The sequence below is a fragment of the Lissotriton helveticus genome, chromosome 5_1, assembly GCF_964261635.1.
Source record: "Lissotriton helveticus chromosome 5_1, aLisHel1.1, whole genome shotgun sequence".
Taxonomy (NCBI): domain Eukaryota; kingdom Metazoa; phylum Chordata; class Amphibia; order Caudata; family Salamandridae; genus Lissotriton; species Lissotriton helveticus.
Window position 1 is genome coordinate 1,100,454,173 of NC_136065.1, and position 20,009 is coordinate 1,100,474,181.

At 45.5% G+C, this 20,009-nt stretch overlaps 1 protein-coding gene across 1 annotated transcript in view; it reads left to right on the top strand.

The window, feature by feature from the left end:
* Positions 1-20,009, top strand: part of LOC144755157 (glutathione S-transferase omega-1-like) — a 100,584-nt gene that overhangs the window by 17,746 nt on the left and 62,829 nt on the right. Inside the window, exon 2 of the mRNA XM_078643738.1 lies at positions 15,106-15,214. Coding sequence (XP_078499864.1) covers positions 15,106-15,214 — 109 coding nt within the window. The remainder of the gene's footprint in view (positions 1-15,105; positions 15,215-20,009) is intronic.

A 20,009-nucleotide genomic window follows, 5' to 3' on the forward strand; every position in this document is an offset into this window, starting at 1 on the left:
GTGCAGTGTGCACCATCAGCCAGTGCCGTAACTAGGTCCCTGCAGTGCAAAGTGGGAATGCGGGGGCAAACCCACCAGGCCCCTTCAAACCCTCATCACATTCTTCTGGGGAGTGGTGGACCCTGTCCTTTTGTGTTGCAACACTGGACTCAAGCTGAGCCTCCAAGGGGCTTTTAAATAATGGCCCACTGCCCGTGCACAGTCAGTGCCGAGTGTATAAATGTAACTAACTGGTCCTAGACTCAGTGTACTGTACTGAGAGTGCCCCCTGGGGCTCGCCCCTTCTCCCCCGCACGGGGCTAATGTTGGGCCACTGCAGGATGAGAGTTGGCCGAAGGAAGGCTCTGTTCATATGGCCAGGATTCTAACATGAAGCATTTTCAATATGCCTTCACTTGGCCACTAACCATTACACCTCCGAATTAAACTTTCCTGTAATATACCTTTTGAGATAAAACATCCCACCTGCCGGAATGTTTGGGCTGAGGAAAGGATGCATCAAAGTGAACAGAACAAGGGATGCGTATCTCAAAAACATTTAAGACCAGATTTAGTATGATTTTGAGTCGGGCTGCATCACTTTAGTGGTTCAGCACAGACGCAAAATCATTCTTGCATTTACTAAGCCACACAAAGCTACTTTGTGTGGCTTTGTGCGGTTTAGTGAATACAGAGTAATGCAATTCACCACGTAGCAGGCATTATTTGGGTGGAACTTGTGCATTCTCATGAATTCACCAATGTATTTTGAAGCAAACCCTGATTTATAAAGAATTGGAAACTTGGGTTTGCGCCAAAATGGTGAGCCTGCCCGACCGATGCTTAACCAAGAGAAATATCTTTATTTCTCCTTCTTATTTCCTTGTGCTATGTGTGCTGCAGAATGCATTCTACAGCACACATGGAAAGAGGATTATGCCCCATAGGAATATTTTTGTGCAGGGAGGTGCCCCTTTTTGCACAAAAAACATCCTGACTAATGCAGGTACCCTTTCACAATGGTGTAAGGGTGCCTGCAGAGGTGCTAGGCAGCTCGCGGAGCACCAACGCTGGGAGAGAGCCGAAGTGCGCAATATCTTAGTTGATATGGCAAATTTCTGCTCTCTTTCTTGCAACACAGTATTGCAACTTGCCTTGCTGCGCTACATTGACTTATTGAATTCTGAATAAATCCGATCTGCCCCAAAGCTTCAAGTTCTTCTGACATCACCATCTTTCTAACGCAAATAAACAAATACGCGCACTGACAACTGAACTGAACACTTCCGAAGTTTTGCTCTGAATCCATGGCCAGTGATATCCAATGTCGGTGTGCCGAATACCAAAGCTACATAGTCTTTTGACCTTATCTACCACCAGATACTCCATGCCCTTTCATCACACCCTTGCTGGTTCTTTTTCATCCCTGCTTTCTTTCTTTGTCATTGCTCTTCCGCCTCTCTCTTGCTCCTCCTTTCTCACTTTTGTGTTTTTCATTCTCTTGTTCTTGTCAGTCTGAGCCTGGGTGGCTCATGCGGGTAGGTGTAGTGGGGTGGGGGTTGTGAAAGTGACGAACGATGGGATAGGGAATGTTAGATAAATAAAACCACTTACCTCGCACTCGCCGAGTGCAAGGTAAGTGGTTTTATTTAATTATTTATTTTACTTTCCCATTACCTATCGCGTTGTTTGTCACTTTCATCTCCACCCCACGCCTGCCTCACCCCACTTACCTGCACAAGCCGCCACTGCAGTGATGAGATAAAATAAGTGCCATACCAAAGATTAGTGTAGGTGGGCCACACCGGCTCAAATTAAGCAGTGAGGTCATAATTAATTACCTGTTTTCTCACACATTTGCAGTTTACCTCCATAGCCACTCTTACTGCAGGCACCTATGTATTGTTGCTGAGGCAGAGGGGGGTGGCATAATCTGGTTGTCACCTCCCACAGCTCGGTGGAAAAGAGAGCCCCGCGCAAGGCACTGAAAATATACACTTCACTTCGCTAATGGGAGGTGGGGTTCGGGGAAGCAGTAATCCCAGAGCAGCCTAGGCTGGATAATAAAATAGTTTGTTACTTTATGTGGTGCCCTCCTGCCTATAGCATCCTCTTAACGTAACAAAGTATCTTGTGCTTCCCCCTATCACCCTCCAAAAAAATAACACGTTTCAGCGAATAGCAAGAAAGGAAAGGATGCGGCTGCCGTCTTAACTTTCAGCTAGAAAAATGTGACAGAAATAACTTTTTAAAAAATGCAACGACTGTGCCTGTCCCTGTGCCTGTGATTTGTAAATGAAAGTTCCACCCAACCAGAACTAGTTTGGTGGAACGCAACATAGAAAAGCACAAGCAAATTGTGAAATTTAGTGTTCAGAAAAGTGTTTATTCTCAGGGGAGAAACGGCATTTTGAACCAAGCATACTGTAGGAAAGTGTCAGTTTAAAGTGAGCTGTCCGAGCGGCAACATTTTTACATTGTTTGGAAAACAGAATCCAAATGACAACGTTCCATGCACAGGGAATCTATGCCCACATTCAGCTAAAACGCAACAGTCCCGGCCCTTGTAAGCCTTTGACTTCCATTACTGGGCAGTGAATTTTTTTGACATAATGAGGCAATTACCAGAACTGGCTCCAGTGCTTAATTGGTGTCCGTTCTTGCTGGAGTTCCGCACTGGGGCCCCGGCTATGCGAGGCGAGGCTGTTCTTGCACTGAAAGTGGCGATTCCTACTAGCTCAGCCCGCGACTGTGCGCCTGCGCAGAAGGCAAGCTAAGAAGTACCGGGAAACACGTTGCAGTATAAACAGGATCACAGTTACTCATAGCTGCCAAGATTTCACATTGACATATGTGACATTTGTATAATTTCAGAGTTATTATGAGTGACATTTCAAGGAGTATGAGTGACACTTTCTCGCGAGCAACATGAAGCAATAAAGAAAAGGGAAATACATAAATAGCACAAATACAACAATTTGCTGACTGAAAAACTCTACTACAACTTATTGCAGACACATGGTTAAAAGGCACAGGGAACTCGCACCAAAACATAGGGACACGTAAATGGGGCATAAAGTTATGGGTGAATTGGCACTGACCATTACATACACGGGGCAGAAAGACAGCAACTGAAACTTAGAGACACTTAGGGGCCCATTATGATGTCGCGGTGGCCTGGCGGAGGCAATCCGCCCGACATCGCTGCAAGGATTCTCCCCCGCCAGATTAGGATGGCGGGGGGGGGTAGGCGGCGGACGGAAATGCGATCGCGGCGGTAATAGAAAAATATGGTGGCGGTGTCCAATGGACACCGCCAGCCATATTACGATGTCTGCATGGATGGGCCTTTCCCGCCACGGAAAGGCAGGCGGTGATTGCTGTGGGGGCCCCCTGCGGGACACCCTGTTGATGCCAGTGTTGGGGGAGGACGGGGGGTACCTATGGTACCCCCCCACATTTGCATATGCAAAGCGGCAGGCACCGCGCGGTGCCTGCCGCTTTGCATATGCAAATGCGTTCACAAATGTCGCCCGCCACAATGATAAACATGTAGGATGTGCCCGCCACTGTGGCGGGCACAACCTAATTCCCCCTATGGGTCCCCCGCCCTTATGGCGGGCGGTCCCGTTCTCAGTTAGGGTGGCGATCCTAATGACCCCCGTAGACTGAAAACTGGGCATAAAGCTTAAAATGAATGTAATGTGATCTTGTGTAATGTTACTTGTGCTCACGTACTTTTACCCCAACAACGCATAGTCCATGTCACTGCCCAGCTCCTCGTCGCACGTTAGTTTCACTCATGGTGGCAGCACACGGCTGGCTCGGGGGTCTGCTTCTGCTGGGTGAGACGCCCCTCAGCTCTCCTCCAAAAATGTCAACCACGCTGGTAGTGGTAATGGCAAGGGCTGCGCTGTGTCAGTCAGAGGCGCAACTAGTCACATTTCGGGGGTGGAGGGGAGGGAGAGTATGGGTGAGGGGGGGCTACTAAACATTTCGGGGAGTCTGATTCTTCCAGCAATATGCAGAATGGAGATGCAGCAGGGGCTCTAAGAAGGGGTGAAAACACAACAAAGCCTCTTTAGCAAGTAAATGGTCTTTTAAAGACCTGTGAAGTACTCTGGTGCAGCTGTGTGTGTGTGCCTGGGAAGCTGTCTCAGCCGGGCTGACACACACAACGTAGTGGGGGCTGAAGCCCTTTGAACCCTATTGGCGTTGCACACCTGGTCAGTGCTCTCTGTTGATAGCGAGCACCGATTGATGGTTAAGAAGCATGGAGGATGGGCTCAGCTGTGACGTGCAGCAGTAGCTTGGCCCAAGAGAAGAGGACTCAAGTGACTTACACGGCTACAATCTTACTTTGCTGCACTGGACTAAAGTGACAGGACAGCTAGGCTGCTGAGATGCATTGCACCGCTCCTCGGTGGCCGCGGGCCCCATTGACTAAAGATAGCGGTGCGCACCAGCAGGAGAGTGAAGTCCTAGTGCACGCGGACACCATGTTCTTCCTCCTCCCTCTGAATGGCAGATATGCTAACCTTTCGACAGGTGGCAGCTTGTGTGTCACAGAGAGAGGGGGAGATCTATTTTCTAGGTGTAGTGAACCTACTTTGTAGGGTCAATGGCAGTTGGAGGACGGTCCAGACCGTCTCCGAATCCTTATGCCGGCCCGGCCTAGTCACCCGTAACACCCCAGTGAAACTGTGCTAGCTCAAGCAGGCCTGGCTCGCTCTATACTTAAATGTACCGCGCCCACCCATTTGCATCACTTTTGGCTGTTGCGATAGGCTGCAGGCCCGACAAGTAACAAGGATCGTCATTGGGCAACTGATCATATATTAAGTGACTCTTGCGCATGACGGGTGATGGGTGAAACACTGTAGCCTAAGCCAGCCATGCCCAGAGCGAGCTCAGCCAGCCCCCAAACTTAGCTTAATGGCTATAAAGCAGCACAGACGCGCATTGTCAACTAGGAGCTTTGCTTATATTGTGATGTAAATTACCAGCGCTCCAGCACTTGCTGGGGAGGCGCTATAAATGCTTTACCATGCATTTCAGTGCAGTGATGCGGACCATTCAATCAATCAATCCAATCATGCGTTTGTTAGGCGCTACTACTCACCAGTGAGGGTCTCAAGGCGCTGGGGTAGGAGGGATTTCGCAGGTTCCGGTCCATCAAGGAGGGGGGGGTCTGTCGAAGAGCCAGGTTTTGAGGTTTCTTGTGAAGATGGGGAGAGATGGCTGTCTGAGGTGGAGAGGAAGGGCGTTCTAGGCTCTAGCCGCGAGGAAGGAGGAGCGGCCACCTGATCTGGTATTTCTGGTGCAGGGGACCACAGCGTAGGAGAGCTGGGCTGATCGTAGGGTCCTTTTGGGGTGCATGGAATTTGAGTCGGCTGTTGAGGTATGCTGGCCTGGTGTCGTGGAGGGCCTTGTGAGCTTGGGTGAGCATCTTGAAGTTGACTCTAGCTTCGACGGGGAGTCAGTGGAGTGTGCGCAGGTGTTGGGAGATGTGGCAGTGTCTTTGCAGCTTGGGGACCAGTCTTGCAACGGCGTTCTGGATGTTCTGTAGCTTGCGTGCGAAGTTTTTGTTTATTCCGGCATGGAGTGCGTTGCCGTAGTCGAGTCTGCTGGTGACCAGGGCGTGAGTGACTGTCTTTCTGTGTTCGAGGGGGATCCATTTGATGGTCTTGTGTAGGAGGCGGAGGGTGTGGAATCAGGAGGACGAGACGGCGTTGATCTGGTGGTCCATTTTAAGTTCGGAGTCTGGTATGATTCCAAGGTTGCGTGTGTGGCCCGTGAGGGTGGGCAAACTTCAGAGGGCGGGGGGCCACCAGGTGTCGTTTCAGGCATCAGGGTGTGGGCCCATGATGAGTACTTCTGTTTTGTTGGTGTTTAGTTGAAGGCAGCTGTTTTTCATCCATTTTGCAACGGCTTCCATGCATTCTCGAAAATTGTGTCTGGCGGTGTTGGGTTCGTTGGATAGGGAGAGGATAAGTTGGGTGTCATCTGCGTATGACACCATGACACTGAAATGCGTTAGTCTAACGCCTGTTGTGTGGTACTTGGCAGGCCTGGTTACTCTTTTGGTATGCAGTTTACTGAGGGCACTGTGGTGATGCCAAATATTTCTAAGCCTGGGCGGAGTTCTAGGAGTTCTGCTCCACAAAGTGCAAAATAAGTCCACTGCGCTACGCAAAGCTCCACAAGCTGTGGAGTCAGTTAGATAAATGCTGTTTTTCAGTGCCGGGTGTTTGTCCACACTTTGTAATCACCATGCACTGAGCAAGCGGGCACTGCTTACTTTCTGCCACTCTGGTAGATTTTTTACTCGAGTGGCAGCTTTCTCAATGAGAGTGGACGGTTTCTCAATGGTAGCATACGCTGCTACTTGAAATGAGAAACCCAACCGCTCGCGTGAGAAATCTCGCCGGGAGGTTGCTTTTCCAACTTAACGTTGTTGATCACAAACAAGGAAAAATTTCGCGGTGAATTGGATTTTCCTCTCACTTGCTCGCCAACTTGTCGTTGACGAGCAAGAGCTAGGAAAAAAACTTGGAACTCTGAGTTTGTCAGAACTTCGCAAGCTCCGCATAACGCGGAGTTTGGAAAACTCCGTGAGCGGAGTTCACCGTCCAGACTTAGTTATTTCATTTATTCACACAAACACATGAGGAAGGGAATCACCTGCTGTATGTCTCTTCTCAATGCTGCCATCTCGAATCCCAGACAGAAGAGCAGTGTGGTGCTGTCTCATTGGGAGATTTTAGAGTGGCAAGCAGGTTAGCTTGAACACACATGCAATCAAACACAAGCTGACTGGCCCCAGTTCTCATCCTGATATCTGCAATTATCCTTGCAGTGCCATATCACTGCAACAACAGTGCACCAACTTAGACCCTAATCCTTTGATACTGACTCTGGCACATGGGCCTCACCTCACTGTTGCATTATAGGCACTTGAGTTCCCAAGTCCAAGACTGGTTATTGGTAAGAAAACAGCTTTTGTCACCGTGCTACTTCTCTTCTACCACAATTGTATGTATATGCTATTTCTATACTCTTATACAGCAGAACACGGATTTTTTTCACCCCTCCTGCAAAGTCTGGGCAGCATGCCACAGCCTGTACAGTCCTCTACCTCTTTTGTACACTTCTTGATTTATCTTTCCTCGTGATATCGCAGACCTTATTATATCACTTCCAATATAGGTTACAGATTTCTCTTCCCCCCCCCCTCTTTTGCCTGTACTCCTGGTGTCTAATTAGATGGCTCAAGCATGTTTACAGACCTCACTCAGTTGATTGTGGACTGGTTTTGCAACATGCAGACAGAGTCTCAGCTCGACCTGCTGGTGATGTAACTGCCTACCTTCAGTGTGTTTGTGCCTGTGTCTCTCTTCCTATTTCTCCTGCACCTCTCCTCATTCCCCAGGATGCTGCTCCCTGCAACACCCTGCATGCCACAATCTGTATTTTTTGCAGTGATTTTCTCGTGCTGTGGTCAGCATCGCTAGCCGGACAGTGCTATAGGCACTTCAGACCAAGATTATTCCGGTAATTGGACTTGCAATCTGGCCTGATGTTTTGGAGGAAGAAGCCTGTAAAGCCTTAAGTGTGCTGTATACTATGTCATATTATTGACCAGCGTGACTTGTGGAAGCGGCGCTGGCTGGTAGGCCTGTCTTCATAGGAAACTCCAATTGAGTACTGCACTATTGACTTATATGAGCTAGTGCTGCTTACATTTGTTTAGAGTTCTGTTTTATGGATCCAGCTCCTAGGTTCTATTTTGGAGGGGGGGGGCCCTTTAAATCCTTTTGGCACACCCAAGCTAATCAGCAGGACCAGTGCTACGCTCTGTTCCCCTGTAGTCCGAGGGAGTTTGGGTGTGGGTGTTGACTGTAACAGGTGTATACAAGCCCACAGTTTGACATAGAACCCAAGCAGCTCCTCTCGCCTCTTACCTCACTGACTGAACCACAGAGAGTATAACTGCAAAAGAAGTAAAGTCCTATTGGATTCCTGGCTCCACATTTATGGGCTAGGTCAACTGGGAAGAGTGGTTTGTGCTGCACCACAGGGTGCCCTGGATCCATTTTTGGGTGGTAACCAAGGGATTGTTTAAGACTTTAAAGGATCTCTTAGAAGTTATTCAGTAGTTGGTACACGTTTGCTTCTTCTTTGTCTCTCTGTGGATTAATGTATCAAATGCCTGTGGACAGTAGAAGAATTAGCATTGATAGGATGGCACCGGTTGCTATATAGGAAGTGGTGAGTTGAGTATCCTCATCAGTATCGCAAATTCGAAAAGTCATAACGTTAATAACTAAGTATATGCTGAGAGGAGAGAATATGCTTGATCCTAGGAGGAAATGGCCAAAGAGAATAGCTACATAAAGGAAAACCCTAGCTACCTGAGAAATGTAATACCCTGGAAACCTCTGTTGAAGGGGAAACTGTGGCCCATGTGCCCTTGAATTCCTCCCAATTTGATTGTCAACATAATATCTTTGTGGTCTTTCAGGACTCTCCCATACACCAGTATCTTGTCTCACTTGACCCATACCAATAGCTAACTCTTCTCCAACAATGAAAAGTAAGTTTGAGAATGTGGAGCAAAGTAAAACCAGGGGCCCTGATGGTGGTACTTCTGTCTTTTCTTCAGAGGGAGAGCATGGAGACCTCTGGCACCTCGACTTTCCTCTTCTACCAGAGTGTGGCCTTACGACACACCAGTAGCACTCCTAGATTTTTTTTTCTCCACTGTGGAGCCAGTAGGATCCTTAGATCCCTAGCTATTGCAGACAATCAAGGTTCCTCTGTGGACAAAGTTTACCTAGAAGACAATGTTACAGCAAACCAATCTTTGTTTTCAAATATCAAGACTTTAGCGGCGCCTGGGACCTCTATGTTAAATGTGTTTTTACTCTCCCTGAAAATTCTTCAAGGGATTTTGAATCAGTGGTGTTAAAGAATGACGAGTCTAAAATAACATACAGGACTGCTCCTTATTTGGCCCTGTTGAGATTTTGATGGTCAGTGACAGAGTAAGATCTTGTGCCATTCCCTAGGCCAATGGGTTGGAACCATTGAACCAGCCTCTGATATTTCTATTTCTAAAATCCTCATGTTAGTAAAAAACAAAAGGGGGGGAGGGGGATTATGTATTTAACAAAAAAAGTCCTTTATCTAGGAGAGCAAACCGAAAGAAAGGCAAAAAGTTCAATACATCAAATACCAACAACAAACCCTTGAAGCTCTAGTAGGGGTGAAACGATTACTACGAGTTTCAAATTAGAAGCTCAACCAAAGTCGTTTTCCCCCTTCTGAATAAGGAGGGTGCTGTACAGGCGCGTGCGTCCATTGGGGCGTAGGGGCCTAGCCCCACTAAGCCCCATGGACCCACCGCGTCGTCACTAAAATACAAATAAAAATATTAAAATAATCGCGCTGCCCGCCGGCCGGGTATCCGGGAGACACCCGACTTTTCCGGAGTGCGCAGGGGGGGGGGGGGAGGCTGGACCTGCTGCAGCTGCGCAAGTGGATTTTTGGGCAGAAGCAAGCCCGCGCATGTGCAGATTGTTTCCCCTGTGCAGTTCCCCTTAGAGAGCGGACCAGTGGGCGGGCCGCAGCCCCCGGGGTTGCACAGGGCGACTGGGCGAGCAGTCATGGTGCCCCCCCAGCCAATCCTGGCGCTGCATACAGTGCCAGGATTGGCTGGTCAATACTGCAGCCAGGGTCCCTGTAAAGAACAGAAAGGGGTCAGGTATCTTGCGGTCAGCTATGACTACTTGCACTGATAGCCATATAAACGAAAAAAAAATCAACGGAAATATCGAGTGTTAAAAGAAGTGTGTAAAGGAAGAGAAAAGACATAGATAAGAGGGAAAGGGAATGAAAAGAGGGAGGGAACAATGGCAGTGAAGGGGAAAAAAGGAAGGGAATAATGCAAAAATAAAAGCGGGAAATGAAGAGATTGTGGGGAATTAAAAAAGCATGAGTGATAAACGGATGGATGGAAACATGCTGGTGTTTCTATATTTAAAATGTTTTCAGACCTTCATTAAGGCACTTCACAGGTGCAGCAGAAGCAGCTCACGCTCCCCTTATTTGCATGGGGGCACGAGCAGGTGGCGATAAGTCATATGACACTTGTCTTGCTGTTTGGCCAACAACAAAATGCATTTGACTATTTCTAGGTCTCTCTTTTAACCAGAGCTGGAAATGGGAAACAAGCACTGGCAAAGCCAAGACGTTTTGCCTATGCAATGCAATGCAATGTTTTTAGACATGTAAAACAGCACTCGCGCTGTGCAATATGGTTTAAAGTAAATAAAAGAAAACGGCATAGCGGGGACCAGTGCAAAAACCCCATTTTGTATCAATTGTTTGGTCCAAATGTCAGTGCATAATTTCACCACTGTAATCTAGACTATTTGTTTTAATGTTTTGTGTTTGGGGCATTCTTTGAACTGTGTTTTTTTTTTTTTTTTTTTTTTTTTTTTTTATATTGATGCGCAAGCAAAGAATCTGTGACTCCCTCACATTCTCCATAGTTAAATTACATTCGTTTACCTAACCATTTGTTGTATAGGATATATTCCTATACAATACTCCTAGAGGAATGACACCACACAGTTACTGGCTGGGCACTTCGCACACGCATATGCAAATTAGTTTACGCCCCCACCACTGTCAAATGTCACCAGCCGCCCCTGGTGCTGTATGGTTAGAACGTAATGGTCTGCTATCTTGATTAGGATAAGTCCCTCCCTGAGAATCTTTTCTTCGTGATTTGGAACATTCATGGGTTAAAACATCTGTTACATCTGGAAGTGTTTGAAAATTGTTGGAGGAGAATAATGTTTTCTGTTTTCAGTAAACTTGGCACTGGGGGATAAAATAAAAGTGCCTCATTGTATTCAAATATTTTCAGACATAGCTCTGCATAATTAATTATAGGCTCAACTCATGTGGGCTCATTACTTTCGTCTCAATCCAGATTGCAAAAGTGGTTATTCAGCAATTCACAAAAAGCGACTGGCTGCATGCTTGTAGGGTGACCTTATTTCTAAAAGACGCAGCAGTAACTAACATTATCGTTATAAGTGTGTATGTAAACCTCAGAGAAGGTGTCTACTTTTGGGAGACTTGGACTATGTCTGTTCCCGCTTCACCAAAGCCATGATGATAATCCTGGGCGACTTCAATATGCCCCTGGTCCCTTGCCATGAGGATATTGATTTAGGTGAACTAATAGTCTTATTTAATTACGTTGGCATTCTTCCCTGAGCGTACAAGTTCAAGTATGATTGCTTTGTCAATGCAAAAACTTTTAGAGAAGTGACATTTTTTCTGAATGGTCGATTTCAAATGGACTCTAGCTAATTAGACTTATAAACTTGGGAAGTTGAAAGGTCCAGTTGACTACATCTTAGTACAGGCTTGGCATTTCTACCAGTTTGAGACTTTCAACTACTTGCATTGAAAGGCAGTGATCATCTTCCCCCGAGGGCCCAACTAAAATTGGAAATGCTGTCTAAAGATAGAGGTCTCCCCCTTTAAACAATATCCTAGATGCCTTACAGTGAACATTTTGCTAAGTGTATCCAAATCATAATTGTTGTGCATAATCATATTGACCTAGATAGTTTGCTCAGGGCAAGTAACAAGTCAATTAATAATCCTGGCCCAACAGTAAACAGCTTGATCAAATGCTTGAAAGGTAATGGAAATGTTTTGCTCCCTAAGACCTCTGTTTTGTTTCGACAATTGGGGAAAAAAAAGGCCTCCTGGTCTAATGCCCAATGCCAGGAAGCGAAGAAAAACTAAACAGAATTGTGATGAAATGGTGGCGGTAATTTCTACCAATGATTTCTTGATGTTTTGGAAATTGGTGCACCTCAGTGTCTGCCCCTCCGCTAAGGCAGTTGAGCATCACCCCAATGCTTTGCAGCAGTGAAGTATAGAAATGATAACTTGCTGTTATCATTTAATTTTGTTGTGCTGCGGCAGATTTGCAGTGTGGGGTGGGAATGCTCCGATGACGGAGGTAGTTTGACTAGCTGTCTTGGGCTGGCCGTTCATGCACACTTTGCATGTTTTCCACCCAGGCTGTATTGCAGTCTGAGTGAAGAACATGCCCAGGGTCACACTGCCTGTCTGAGCGCCGAACCACGGAGCTCAGACTAATCACCGCATTGTTATTGGCTCAGGGTAGACAGGGTGTGCTTCCGGAGGGACGACAGAGGAGAGATGCGGCGAGGAGGTAATTTTGTTTTCTTCTTTCACCTCCCTTGATCCGTGCCAGCCACCACTGGTGCTACTACGGGTTCATTTCAGAGATATAGGTACAGGAAGTATGGTGTCGGAAGAGGATTGGGTTTCTCACTTAACAGCATTGTATAAAGGGATATACACTGTTGTAGCTAAGACTATCTACCCCATTGCTACAGAATTGCTAATATTTATATTCAGGAGCTGCAATTAAAGATATCATTACATGGACAAAGTTAACTAGATCTGCCAGTGCTCCTTATAAAATTTAATTCTATGCAGATCTGTTTAAGCAGTTTACATCTGCTCAAACCTTCCAGAGAACTGGAAAGATGCAACAATAAAACCTATTTATTAAAAGAGTATTCCGGCAGACCCATAAACTACTGATTAGTTAGTTTAAGTATGGGAGCAAAAAAATTATGGAAAGATATTACCTCAGGCTGATGTGAAGAGATGAATCTGATTCCACTAGACCAAAGTAGCCTTAAGCCTGAGCATTCCCCAGCTGGCCACTGCTTTAGCTTTTGGGCTATATAGCCCTTGTATTTTATGGGTTATTTTAATGCCTGCTTTGTAGATTTCCAGGCCACATTTGATTTGGTGGAACAAGATATTCTGTGGGCCATGTTGGAAAGCATGGAAATCTATATTGGGAACTGAGCTGAAATGGAGTTGAATGCCAATGGTAGTCTTTTTTGCGGAAGATCAGCATCAAAAATTGGTTGTGCCAAGGGTCAATGTTGGGTCCAACTCTACCCTGTTTCTAGCTGACCACCCAAAATATCTTGCAGATATACTCATTTTCTCCCCAAAATGGGAGACTAGCATATATTGTGTCTGCATTATGTAAACGACCTTGAGATTATGGAAAGAACCCCAGTTGGCCTATAAAGAAAATTGGTGGAGTTCGGATAGTACTGCTTTTAAAGCAAGTAAACAATCAACTTTGACAAAACCAAAATGATGACCGTTGGGAAGATGGTGCATAACGTTTTTAGTTTATTGAGAAGTCCAAATTTGAGGAAACCTCAGAATATAGATATTTTGGTATACTTTATAATAAGTGATTGACCTAGTCTTCCCATATCGAGTCACTAAGGTCAAAAGCAATATCGACCATCTGTAGTTTACTTAAATGTAAACTTAATTATAGTGGGCTTTCCCTCCAAATGGTAATGAAAGCTTATGAAACAGTTATCATTTGTAAAGTCCTATATGGAGTAGAAGTGCTGGGCCTAGGCATGATATTAAATTGGCATAAAGTAGAAGGTTTTTGTCTGAGAAATCTGCTGTGCTTCTCCAAATGTACAATGGCATTGGCAATTAAAGTGAAGGATGAGCTTCAATCCTGGTCTATAAACACAGTTATACAAACATTAAGTTTTGGCGCGAATTGTTACCATCCGAACAACCTAAGATAGTCACCTTGTGTAGGGATGAAATTATTTTAAGCAGCTAAAGGTGGTGGCAAATGTACTGAGGATTACAAATTCTAATGTGGCGCTCCCACTAACATTCTAAGAAAGAATTATTAATGATGGGTGAGTTGGAATCGAAAGAGAGATCTACAGTACTTAAGAACCAAGTCCTCCGTTGTACAACTATGTGAAAGTTGGGAAGATACCACTTCTTATCCTTCTTTGTATAGCTTACCACATTCTGAAATGTGATGCTACACAGTCCTTCTAAATTTAGAATAGGGATACACCCACTCCATGCACACCCTTCTGGGTTGTGCTTTTGTAGGAACAATGAAGGATTATGTGGATGCGGGCTGCGGATGATAAGGATGAAGGGAAACACACCTTTTAGTTTTATGTTACTTTTTAACTGCAACAGTACATTTTGAAGTTTATTTTCCTAAACTGTACTATTAGATTTAGATTGGTGGAATTTTGTTTTTTGATTGAGAATGCAAATCATGAATGTAACGTGCCCTGGCTAGAATTTTAATGTCAATAGATGATACTGTATTATAAGTTATATTTAACAATCTGCAGGTGAATTATATACCATTTTGACTAATTTGGGCTATTAGTGGATTTTAGTATAAGTATTGTATAAAATGATCTGCTGTTCAACTACGTGACATTGCTTTATTATATGTGATTGCTCTTTGGGTTCTTAATTATCTTCCGTTAAAGCGACATTGTCTTAAATAAACAAATATTGATTGATTCACATGCACCACTGAATGGGCTCTGAACAAGGAAGCTACCAGCTAGATTGCAATGTCATGTCCCAGGAAAGATGTGTCTGGCAGTAGCGGAATCTCAATACCCTGTGTCATTCCTCACTGATACATTCTTTGTGAATGGGTCCTCTCATTGATCTATAACAGACCTGTCACTATATGCAGCTGAGTTCACTTGTGTTGTTCTGTTAGTTATTATTCTTTTGCTCAGATTACTTTGCGCAACATTATATTATTATTCTTTTGCTCAGATTACTTTGCTCAAAATTATATTTAAACTCCTATTTACATTATGAATAACGACTACAAATCCCAAAATACAACTTTATTGGCTAAAATACCGGGTTTGGATGAACCTTTTGCAAATGGCATGGAGCTGCATTACAGCTGTATGTGTCTACGCTGGCAATGTGTAATGCTTGGGCAGTTCAAGGTTCAATTCACTGTGTGCCAAAAGTTAGCCCTATTTAGAGTTCTTTGTTGGTCTTTTAAAATGATTGGCATGTGGTATACTTTTTAAAGTGGCTCTTAAACGGCTTCTCAAAAGATTTCTATCCGTCTGACATCTAGGGGAAAAAATAGAGAAGTCTGCTGTATTACAATGTTCTTTATTTTCTTTAATAATGTTCTCTCGAACCCTATCTTTATTCTAGGGAGCTCTGCTCCTGGTCCAGTCCCAGAAGGACTGATCCGCATCTACAGTATGAGGTTCTGCCCATTTGCCGAAAGGACACTGCTTGTCTTGGCAGCCAAAGGAATCAAGTAAGAATTTAATAGTTCCAAATTCTAGAAATAATGTGAACTAAACAACGTTTTGTAAATATTTTAATATTTTTTACTTTTTGCTTTGGAATTTTAAAGTATACTTAAATGTCTTCGTCTGTCGAATATATATATATATATATATATATATATATATATATATATATATATATATATATTTTCTCTAAATAAAATATCGAAACCTTTCAATATGTAAATGTGTGTAATGCTTAAATTGCAGCAAATAATAATAAATGAGCTGCATGTATGCACATGCTTGAGTTGATAAAAACAACTTTTTTAGAGAAATTACACATTCATTAGCCAAAACATTCCATCTAAACTACTAACCTTACTCAAGCTTAAATCTAAACATGAATGACAAAACCCGTAAATCAAACCTTTTGTGCTGTTATAGAAGAAAAAGAACCGAAAATAAACTTTGCGTGCCAGGCACTGACATATAAAGGAATAGGAGGAGGAGCAAAGAAGCATGGAATAAACATGTAGTGTATCTCTAGGTGGACCTGATTCTCACTCATCCCCTCATCCTTTCCAGAAGACAATGCCCATAAGGCCAGGAGTCTTAGAGAGAAAACTAGCAGGCTTCAGCTCTCTGTATGGGACATGTGTCACACTGTCTTGTCTTGAGTAGCAGACAAGAAAAACTTGGTAGTCTCAGCCTGGGTAAAATACATTTCTTTTCACCATGTTCCACTCTCAGGTTTTCGGGATAAGCAGCAGAACTACAACATACAGATGTCCAGCACTTTTAAAATGTCCAATGGATATTGTCTCTAGTCTGTTTTGTGTAAATCCTATTAAAGTCTTTGTTATAATTTTGAAGTGTTATTGCAACAATGTGCCTAATTTTTGCTTTCCAAACTGCTGAATGTGTACAGTTTATTTACAACTATTTACGTTTTGCAGTGGCAAATGACAACCTAGCGCCTTTCCTTTTGCACTATTTTTACCCCAGCACAATTGTCACCTAATTCACATTACTTTTTATTCTCTGACTGCAAAGTGAAAGGAAGTTTGTAAACACCAATCTCCATTTTAAAAAATAGGCAACGATTTATCAGAAGAAATAGCCTGACCTGTGAAGCGCAGCAATTGTGACCAGATGAATACAGAATTTAAGGCATCTTTATTTATTGCTTGAACATTTGTGGGCCAAACCAAAAATTGTCTTACGACCCAACAGTGGGGCGTGACCCACAATTTTGGAAACATTGTCATAGGAGAAGTTCTCAGCTAGCATGGGTGTAAATTTGGTACTTCCAAGAGATTCTGCAGTGGCCGTTGTTCCGAGGTTTGTACAATGGCCAGTATCTTCTTGGGTGCCACACAGCCCTATCTTAATGGAACTGTTGTGTTGCTTGGCACAGCCCTCCATACTCCCAGTTTTGTCCAAGTTCAGGAAAATTAGTTGATGTTCCAGGTATGCTGAATGTCTGCTCTGGGTCAAACATTGTCTCAATTCCCTTGCTTTTTGAGGATGACGCCGCCCCTCCACTGCCAAAATATAGAAAGCAAAGCAACTATGTTGTGATAGGAGTCGCGGGGGAGGAACACAATGTCACTTTAGTCATCACAGGTGGCACTTCCTGCCTCAAAACTCAATGTCTTCAAATGTGCTATCTAAAGTAGATACCTCCTGGTAATAAGCAGTGATTCCTATTCAGCCGTGGGGCATGCCATACACTGGTACCAGGAAAGGTGAAACGTCCCGTCAGCAAATATTGATCAGTTGAAATATTGTGGCTCAGTGGATATTTGGTGTAGCATTTCAGGTGTTGCCTATCATATTTAAGCCTACAGCACATGAATCACTTCTTGGAATGAGTGCTTGACTAATTTTTTATTTTATTTAAATAGTTTTATAAAGCGCGAACATGACCCATAAGGGTATCCGAGCGCTGTACAGAGTTTATGCAAGAAGGGTAGAAACACAATGTGCAAATAGGTGAAGTTACAACATATTTGAAATCGTTCAGGTGAAGAGTTGGGGGTATCAAAGGTACCCTAGAACACAAAGAGCAAAACATCATAAAATAAAGCTCACCAGAGAAGTGCAATACGAATCGGATTTTTTTTTCCAGAACCAAATTTTATTGACATTTCAGATATGATTGCAAGACACCCACAGCACTCCGAACACCGGAGGAGCTGTGAGCATATAATCAAGAAGCATAGCATAGCAATCAGTACAGTAAGCAGGATAAGATATTAACATTAAACTACCCGCACCCCCCACCCCGTAAAACCACCCTAGCCCTGTTCACGATGGTCACCTGGATCTAAGCTAATCAATCTACACAATAGTGGTAATACACTCTCACCCCGGTTCTCAGGACAATTGGTCTTCAGTTACATCCTGCCGCGGCGGCTGTTCCAGCCACAGCCCCCTGTATTCCGCCCACCTCTTCCAAATTTTATAGTGCTTTCTGGGGCAGCCACGGGCCTCAAACACTGGACGTTCCAGTTCCATATAATAGTCTAAGCCCCGTTTCCATGCCTCAATCGGGGGAGCCCTAGGGTCCTTCCAGGCGCGGGCCACATCCCTCTTGGCCACTGTAAGACCCAGGAGTAACAAGTGCCGTTTATATATGTTGCCACCCACCTGCTCCAAGACATGTAGGAGGCCCAGTTGTGATGTACGTGGAAGCTGCCAACCCAGAACCTCATCCAAACAGTCCCATATACGCCCCCAATACCTCTCCAGTGCCCCACAGGACCACACGGTTTGAAGGAACGTGCCCACCTCTCTGCCACACCTCAGACAATCTGGGGAGGCAATCAATCCGGCTCGCCACAGCCTCTCTCTCGTGTAGTAAGCCCTATGTAGGTATTTAAATTGGATAAAGCGCAGTCGTACGGCTATGGCCGCTTCTCTTGGGGCCGCAAGGGCCTCCCTCCACCCCTCCTCGTCAATTTCTCCGACATCCCTCTCTCCTTTAGACCGCAGGGCCTCCCTCCACCCCTCCTCGTCAATTTCTCCGACATCCCTCTCTCCTTTAGACCGCAGGCCGTCCAGGGAGGAGGAACCATGGATAACCAGTGATTGATAGATGCGGGATATTTTCTTTTCTGTCAATTCTCCCATATATAAATTTGGCTTCTAGCGGACTAAATTCCGGTAGGGAGTCTAACCCCTCCAAGGCGGGGGCGTTAGCGTGGCGGAACTGCAGGTATTTGAAGAACTGGGTACGCGGCATGTCGTACTCATCCCTCAGCTCCTGAAAGGATTTAAGGGGTGTGCACCTCATGACATGTCCCAGCGCCGAGATCCCTATCGAGTCCCAGCCGCGAAACCCCTGCAAAGTCGACAAGGCCGGCAAGCGGCCGTTCTGCCACAGTGGGGTCTCCCCAGTCAGCCTATTCCACCATCCCATACGACTAAGTGCTCGACGCCAAACCTGGAAGACAACCTGCGTAACCACCGGGAGCCTCTTCCCCGCCGAGTACAGTAATGTGTGCAAAGTATCTGGTTCCATTAAATACCTCTCCAGAGCATACGCCGGATTGCCCCGATCCCCATACCCACCATTCGTTGAGTATCAATAGATGGGACGCTTGATAGTAGGAGAGAATGTCCGATGACGCCAGGCCACCGCAGTACGCAGAGATGAAACGGGTGCGAAGGGCCACACGAAAAGCACCTCCAGCCCAGAGAAAGCGGCCCAGCGCCGAGTTAACTTGGCGAAACCATTGTGGCGAGATAGGATAGGGATGATTCTGCAGTTGATATAGCAGACGGGGGAGAGCCACCATCTTAAAAATGGCCGATCGGCCATTCAAGTTCAAGGGCATACGGGACCATGTTTTCATATCCGACCGGACCTTGTCCCAGACCGGAACAATATTACGCTCCCACGAGACTCCAGGGATGTCTGTCAGGAACACCCCAAGATACTTGATACCTCCTGCCGCCTTCTGTAGGGCGGACGCCCAATTACCAAGAGCCACACCGCTGCCCAGGGTCCACAAAACTGATTTCTTTACGTTTAGGTTAAGCCCCGAAACCTCTCCAAACACCCTCATGATGTCAAGAACTCTTGGGCCCGACCTATTGATATCTGTAAGAAAGAACAGCACGTCGTCCACGTAAAGCGCGATTCTGTCTGACGGCCCAGCCTCCCATTCGAATCCCTTCATCTGTGCGTCTATACGTACCCATGCCGCGAGAGGTTCCATCGCGAGAGCGAATAGGTACGGCGAGAGTGGGCATCCCTGCCGGGTACCCCGCCCGATGGGGAAGACTTCTGAAATCACACCGGCCACTCGCACAGACGCTGTCAAATCGGTATATAGCAGCCGTATATACGAGAGAAAATGAGGACCGAGATTTAGACGGGGTAGAAGTGCTTGCAAGTAAGCCCAGCTCAGTGAGTCGAAGGCTCTATCTATATCAGTCAACAAAAGCGCCGCCTGGGAGCCGGTGGCTCGCATCATTTCCAAGGCCACCTGGGCCCGCCGAATATTGTGTCTGGTGGCCCTGTGTGGCATAAAGCCAGCCTGGTCCAGGTGGACCAGAGTGGTAATCAATGGGAGGAGGCGGTTGGCGAGCGCTTTCGCCAGTATCTTCGCCTCAATGTTCAGAAATGAGGGCGATACGATTCATGGCGATCCGGTGGTCTTCCCGGTTTGCAGAACACCACGATCTCGGCATGCCTCCAATCCGGCGGCAGATGACCCAACTCTCTAGCAGCATCTAATGCCTTCTTGAAATGGGGCCATAACTGGAGATGGTATTTCCGAAAAAAACTCGCACGGGAAACCGTTCGGCCCT